Source organism: Ranitomeya imitator, chromosome 4 (assembly GCF_032444005.1).
Source record: "Ranitomeya imitator isolate aRanImi1 chromosome 4, aRanImi1.pri, whole genome shotgun sequence".
NCBI classification, from domain to species: Eukaryota; Metazoa; Chordata; class Amphibia; order Anura; family Dendrobatidae; genus Ranitomeya; species Ranitomeya imitator.
The window spans coordinates 706,193,967-706,202,122 of NC_091285.1; the positions used below are offsets into that span (position 1 = coordinate 706,193,967).

The window sequence follows — 8,156 nt, forward strand, 5'->3', positions numbered from 1 at the left end:
CAGGCGATGTAGCTAGCTTCACAGGCGGGCTATTCAGCTTACGTGCAGACACTGCTCCTAGGCCCAAAACAATTTACTGGGTTAGATGCAGTGAAAATTTAGATACACAGGCGGTGTAGCTAGCTTCACAGGCGGGCTACTCAGGTGACGTGCAGACACTGCTCCTAGGCTCAAAACGATTTACTGGGTTAGATGCAGTAAAAAGTTAGATACACAGGCAATGTAGCTAGCTTCACAGGCGGGCTACTCAGGTGATGTGCAGACACTGCTCCTAGGCCCAAAACGATTTACTGGGTTAGATGCAGAAAAAATTTAGATACACAGGCAATGTAGCTAGCTTCACAGGTGGGCTACCCAGATGACTACCAGACAAAGCTACTAGCAAAAAAGGATTGGCTGAGCTAGATTACACCAAATGCTGTGACAAACACTTGCACAGCACTGGCACAGATCTGCCTGGCAAAAAGTGCTATGAACTGCTGATATTAAAACTAGTCCCGACTCCCTAAACCTATCTCTCTCTACCTAACTGATAATTCGCTCGCAAAAAACACTCTTAGACTGTATAGCGCCCACAGCAGCAGTGGTGCCGTCTGACACTAAGCTGCAGCAGTGAGGAAATGGTGGCGATGGGGAAAATGTCTGGTTCTTATAGAGCAGGGACATGTGACATACACAGCCAATGACACATGCCCCTGCTTGTGCGCGTCACATGCACATTGCTGTGTGTGTGTGCACTGCTGATAGTCTGAGAGACTGCACCGCCCCACTGCAAATGCGGGAAAGAAAAAAAATGGAGATCGGCGTTATTTCTGCACAGATCTATCCCCCCACACACTATACACTGATCAGTCTATTAACATTATAAATAGTTTGAATGTGCAAATCAAATTAGGCTTTTGGTGAACGAACAGTTATCGAACAGAAACTCGATCAGTCAAATTTTAAGCAAATTGTTCGGGTTCGTCGAACGACTCAAACATCGCCCAAAACAGCTCGAATTTGAAATTGGCGAACAGTTCGACTCGAACACCTCTCATCTCTACTTAACATATTTGCCAGCAAAATCCATTTTCATTTTGTTTTTGTATATTTGTTGGTGCACCTGTAAAAATGGCGTGAAACTCTGACAACATTGCTTACAGCTGGGACCTAGGAGTCAGAAATGCTTCCTGGGGCGATACCCATGATGTCCTGTGTCATTTGAGCAGTAGGGTTGAGCGAAACGGGTCGGCCATTTTCAGAAGTCGCCGACTTTTGGCAAAGTCGGGTTTCATGAAACCCGACCCGACCCCTGTGTGGGGTCGGCCATGAGGTCGGCGATCTTCTGAATCTGGTATCGGAATTCCGATACCGAGTTCTGATATGTTTGCAATATCGGAAATTGGTATCGGAATCCATATTTAAGTGTAAAATAAAGAATTAAAATAAAAAATATTGCTATACTCACCCTTGGATGCGCCCTGGTACTAACCGGCAGTCTTCCTTCCTTAGAATCAGCGCATGAAGGACCTTAGATGACGTCACGGCTTGTGATTGGTCGCGCGACCGCCCATGTGACGGCTCACGCGATCCTTCTTAGGAAGGAAGGCTGACGGAAAGAAGCAGGGCGCGTCCGAGGGTGAGTATATACCTCAACACTATTGAGCAGTGTTTCCATCACTTTCTGACACTTTTAGACCTTAAAAGGACCCCCAGGGGGATTGTGGTAAAAATACTCAGGTTTCCCATAGACTTACATTGGGCTCGTTGTTCTGGTCGAGTACCCGAGTATTCCGATTTGCTCGACCCGAGAAACGAGCACCCGAGCATTTTAGTGCGCACTCATCATTATTAACCAGGCTTAATGTCACCTTACAATAGCAAGGTGACATTAACCCCTTATTACCCCATATGCCACCGCTACAGGGCAATAGGAAAAGAGAAGCTAAGTGCCTGAATAAGCACATCTTATAGATGAGCCTTTTCTGGGGTGGCTGGGGGCAGATTTTTTTAGCCAGGGGGCCAATAACTATGGTCCCTCTCCAGGCTATTAATATCTGCCCTCAGTCACTGGCTTTCCCTCTCTGGCAGAGAAAATTGTGCTGGAGCCCACGCCAGTTTTTTCTGTGAATTAATCATTTAATTTAACACCTACAGCTCCAAAATTTTATGCACACACTACTAACATTATTAGTGAGGGACATATAAAAATCTAATGGATATGAGATGGCTTACTGTATGTAAACCATGCTTCATATCCTGTCAGGTTCTGCAATGATTATACAGAACCCGGCAATTGAATTATCAGCTTTTCAGCTACCTAACTCTCTATGAAATATTAAGATATATATATATATATATATATATACACAAAAAAATTCATAAAACTTAAAAAACAATTTTGAAAACTTTTTTATGAAAAATATTTTTGAGAAGTATAATTCATATTGAATATTTGTCTGTGTTTTCACATGGCCTAGATTCATGTACATGTGCTGCTGTGGTCTTCTTTGTCTATATGATGCAGCTTGCAGCTTGCACGTGTTCACATTAGGATTGCTGGTTGGTTTTATATATATATATATATATATATATATATATATATGTACCTATACAAAGTGTAGACATTTATTTTATCTGTTCTATTCTAACCTGTCAGTGTGATTTTACTATACACCACACTGACTTGCCGGCTTTTCACCGGTGCATATTTCTTGCAAGTCCCACTGATGGTCCGAGTGCTTTGCGAGTTTTTCTCACACCCATAGACTTTCATTGGCGAGTCACGGCCATAAAAGAGTGCAAATCGCAGCATGCTATGATTTCTCTTGCACGTATAATACGGCCGACAAAACAACGGATAGGAGCTGCCCCATAGATTAACATTGGTCCAAGTGCTATGCGATTTTTTATCGCATAGCACTCGTTCGTATTACGCTCTAGTTGGACTCCGGCCGGCCTTAGCCAGATAGTGGAATATATATTCCCCATCCCTTTACAATGCCATTTCAAACATGCCTATTTGAATTTTGGGCTTTGCCCACCACCACCACCATGTGGCCTTCACTGTTAATTTTCAGAGGGCCACCAGGTGCTATGTAACCTGCATTTTGTGAGCTCCACGGTTCATTTTTGCCATCAGATCCCAATGGAACAACTGTCATAGTGGGTGAATATAATACAGGAGCTGGATGAGCTGTATGATCAATGTTAGGAAATTGGATTCTACCAGAGACCAAAAGCTTTAGAATTAAATTCTGAATACAGTGTATGGAAGCGTGGGCCTGTATTGTAGTCAGTCTGTCAAGTCTGAAACCCGTGTTAGGAATATGTACAAGCCTCATTTTACCTGGAAGCAGCCTCCTCAAGAAAAACAGCCAGGAGTGCCATTGACCAAGCTGCACGAGCCAACCAGGCAGAATGGATCTTTCATGGTTATGGGCAACAATGGAGTAATTCCAGAATATGTCCCAGAGAGTGTCGAGGTCTGTGGACTGTATTACTCCGGTGACAGGCAGTGCTATAAAGGTCAGGTAGAGGTCTTAGAGTGGCAATGACCATGTTCCAATATGTGTAAGGCTGCGGCCTGAATAGGTCTGTGGGGCGTATTAACCCAGTATGTTAGACGTGCTTAAAATATACAGAAACTGGCCAATATCACACCTCCAAGGACCCAAGTTTAGAAAATGTAAGGGAAGCAACAGTTTAATAAAGAGACACAAGTCTCATTTATGAGCCTGGAAAAGTCATAAAAGATCTTTGTCCAGCACCAGACAATGTAAATTGCTAACGAATATGTATGCCCTATCTAACTAACAATTCGTGAACAGACATATACACTGACAAGAGACAACTGAACGCTGCGCTGGGACAACGAACTGGATGTGTTTGCTGATTGTTTCGTCTGTGCAACTGCAGGTTACGGAGAGGAGGCCTCAGCGCCTCCTTCCTGGACATCAGAGTGGGAAGGACGTAACACAGGTTAACGGCGAGAGGTTTCACAGCCACACGCAGATTTTTTACCCAAGAGTTTCGCCCACCTACTGGGGGGCTGCATATATGAGCAGTATGTGGCGTATGCTAACAGAGGTATTATGTTGAATTTCCCTTTATAAAGGGTTGTGTGGGTAAGATTTTTGGACTAGCAGCATATATATAGAGCATGTTTCATTACTCATATTATTATTCTGTGTAAGGCTGAAATCTGAAGAGTTGTGTGGAGCATATTAATGCATTGATGTTCCCAAATTTTCAAGTGTAGACCAAAAATCAACATCAGGCTACCAGATACACGCTAAAAGAGACCGTGAAAAGATCAACACAATAAAAAATAATATATAATATTATAATATATAGATATTGAGAGTAGAACTTTGACATTTGCACAATGTACAAAGAATTCCAAAAATTGCCCCAAGGGGACTGTATCATACATGCTGGAAAAAACTGTGATGGTGACTTCACCATATATTTTGCAGCTATTACAAGAGAGAGAGGGAGGTATGAAATAACAAAAATGACGACCAGAATGTCCCAATAGGAATTCAAATGTGACAACTGTATTAGAAACAGGTGAACATCGGAGGTGTGAAAAAAGTGGACAATAATGCATAGCCTACATGCATAAATGTGTTATGACCTGGTGGTCAGGACAATAATGGACCTGGTGGTTAAGAGCACACGGAATGACCTGATAGTTACTGATAATAAGGACGAGCTCTGGGACGTGGGAACTCTGCTGACCGCAATCCCTAAACTTATCAAACACACTAGAAATAGCCGTGGATTGCGCCTAACGCTCCCTATGCAACACGGCACAGCCTAAGAAACTAGCTAGCCCTGAAGATAGAAAAATAAAAGCCTACCTTGCCTCGGAGAAATTCCCCAAAGGAAAAGGCAGCCCCCCACATATAATGACTGTGAGTAAAGATGAAAATACAAACACAGAGATGAAATAGATTTAGCAAAGTGAGGCCCGACTTACTGAACAGACCGAGGATAGGAAAGGTTACTTTGCGATCAGCACAAAAGCCTACAAAAAGACCACGCAGAGGGTGCAAAAAGACCCTCCCCACCGACTCACGGTGCGGAGGTGCTCCCTCTGCATCCCAGAGCTTCCAGCAAGCAAGACAACAAATTAAATAGCAAGCTGGACAGAAAAATAGAAAACCAAAGAAATACAAGCTGGAACTTAGCTTCTGATGGGAAGACAGGTCACAAGAACGATCCAGGAGTGAACTAGACCAATACTGGAACATTGACAGGTGGCATAGAGCAAAGATCTAAGTGGAGTTAAATAGAGCAACAGCTAACGAATTAACCTAGTCACCTGTGAAACTAAGAAACACCCACCAGGGGAAGTCCATGGACAGAACCAGCCGAAGTACCATTCATGACCACAGGAGGGAGCCTGACAACAGAATTCACAACATAAATGCATGGCTGCAGTGAAGAAGAATGGAGACTGGAGAGCTGAAGGATCCCACAATATAGGCATAGTAATAGGTCAACAGGTGTCAAACCTCAAAAAAAAAGTAAGATATATGCGAGAAGGTCTGCAGTGTGACGGTACAGGTAACTAACCCTGGATCAAATGATGGGCGCTAAATGGATAAAGATACATTAGTTAAGTCAAAAAGATATACTAGTGAATGACCCATAAGAATATGAAGCGAGTGCCAGGCTATAACATTGTTACCTATAGTCTCCCAGGGTCCATACGTTCACCCCTACTAGCATTTCGGACGCTTGTCCTTCATCAGGCATAATGACACACTCCAAATGCAGAGTAATGAAGATTATTGCCACTGCTAAATTGTCATGTACGATTTTCTGTACCCAGATTCTGCCAGTCACACAACTGCTAGACAATTATTAGGTATTTTAAGCAATAGACGAGGAATATTATTTAGCAATTAGATTTTAAAATTGATTTTTTTATATGCTGGCACTGAGGAATATTAGTTTGCGGCAAAAAAAAAATTATAGGCTGCTACACAGTAATATTATGTAGCTCCCAAAAAATGGTTTTGTATATGCTGGTACTGCCTAATATTATCTCCCTCTACAAATAGCTGATTTTTATATTTTGGTAGTGGATGAAATCCTCCATATTTCACCCTAATCACACAATCTGTCCCTAATACAAATTATTACACAACACAGTGGAAAAAAGCAGAGATCTGCAGCATGTACTTGCAATGATGAGAACACCCAGCTGCCTGACTTTCACCATCACTCACATTAAATCTCTCACTACTTAAATCCCAACCTAAGAAAATAGTAATCTCTTCACAATCTTCAGCTCTTAAAAGAGCTTTTTGGAATAAATAATGTTCACTATAACCTCCTATCACTCTCCCTACACTTCTTTCACTCTCCCATGCTGTTTCTGGCTGCATTGTGTTCAAGATGGTGCCGTCAGCCTTTAAATTGTTCCTATGACGCACGAATGCCAGCCAGCACAGTAATACCACACCAAAGACGGTGCCAATATTACCGTGAATGGCAAGCCAGCCCAGCATGTTCATTGGCTAAAAATAAAGCAACAAACATGCTGGGCGGGTCACTCAAATATACCGAGGTAAGTATCTACTTAGTCTCCGAGTGACAAATAGCCAGAATACCGTACTATTTGTGAGTAACGAATATTGCTGAATATATTCGCTCATTACTAGTTATCACATCTTTGTAGTTCCAACCTCTTTGCTTCAGTATCTGATGGTGCTATTAAACTATTTACATACAGTATTTTTCTTCATATTTTGACTGTATAGTTGTGGAGCGAGTTTTGACTCTTGATTCGGCAATCTCGCTAGTACTTTAGGCTTATGGCACAGTATACTATAGCACGGGACATCCTTCTATATTCACACTTTATTTGTTGAATTAACTAAAATTAAAGTATTTGTCGTCTTGTTTTCATTAATATTATTTATTTTGTGTATTATTGTTCAATTATGATGTGCATTATTTCAGGAGAAGAACCAGACCTGGGTAAATGATGTACTACTTTTGGGATTCCAGAATCTTCAAGGTTTTCGATTAGTTTTTTTCTTCTTTCTACTTTTGTTCTACAGTTTGACAATATTTGGAAACCTCTTGATCATCACTCTTGTGTCCTACTCCAAGATCCTTCAAACTCCCATGTATTTCTTTCTTATGCAGCTTTCCATATCAGACCTCTTGCTTACCACAACCATTGTCCCCAACATGTTATACATCATCCTCAATAAACAGCAAGTCATGAACTTTATAAACTGTTTTATCCAATTTTATTTCTTTGGTGTCTCGGAGTGCTCTGAATGTCTTCATCTAACAGTAATGTCCTATGACCGATACTTGGCCATTTGTTCTCCATTACGTTACTCTACTGCAATGGATCCAGTATTTTGTCTCAATCTTGTTTCATTTTCTTGGATCCTGAGCTTGTTTGTAATGTGGATGGAAGTGATAACCATCAGCATGTTGCATTTTTGTGGATTTAACATTATTGATCATTTTTTCTGTGATCTATTTCCTCTTCTAGAACTTTCTTGTTCAAATACTTTGATGGTTCAGGTAGAAATTATTTTGCTTAGTATCCCAGTACTTGTTTTACCATTTGCTTTCATTATAGCTTCTTATATTTTTATAATCTCTTCTATCTTAAAGATTCCTTCTATCACCGATAGACACAAAGTCTTCTCCACGTGTAGCTCCCACTTGACTGTGGTCTCTCTCTTTTATGGGACATTGTTCAGCTCTTATGTTCTCCCAACCAGAGGTCAATCAGTAAATGTGAATAAGGTCATACCGCTGCTATACACGGTGATTACGCCTTTAATTAACCCCATCATTTACAGCTTAAGGAATAAAGAGATGAAGGCTGCATTAGACAAGTTTTTGTCACAGTTTATATGTTAGTTGAATTTTGGTACAAAAGAAAAAATTGACGGAGACCACGATGATGTTTATATTTTTTATAATTATTTTATGATACACTAGAATAAAAATTAATGATTAGTGTTGAGCGATACCGTCCGATATTTGAAAGTATCGGTATCGGATGGTATCGGCCGATATCCGAAAAATATCGGATATCGCCAATACCGATATCCGATACCAATACAAGTCAATGGGACACAAATATCGGAAGGTATCCTGTAATGGATCCCAGGGTCTGAAGGAGAGGA

The 8,156-nt window shown here is 41.1% G+C and overlaps 1 protein-coding gene across 1 annotated transcript; it reads left to right on the forward strand.

Annotated features, from left to right (window-relative positions):
• Positions 1 to 3,311: 3,311 nt before the first annotated feature.
• On the forward strand, positions 3,312 to 7,918 carry LOC138674833 (olfactory receptor 11L1-like). The gene is made up of 2 exons (XM_069762649.1): positions 3,312 to 3,515; positions 6,961 to 7,918. Exons 1-2 carry the CDS (start codon positions 3,312 to 3,314, stop codon positions 7,885 to 7,887), a joined length of 1,131 nt encoding a protein of 376 aa, XP_069618750.1. The 3' UTR covers positions 7,888 to 7,918.
• The last annotated feature ends 238 nt before the right edge of the window (positions 7,919 to 8,156 follow it).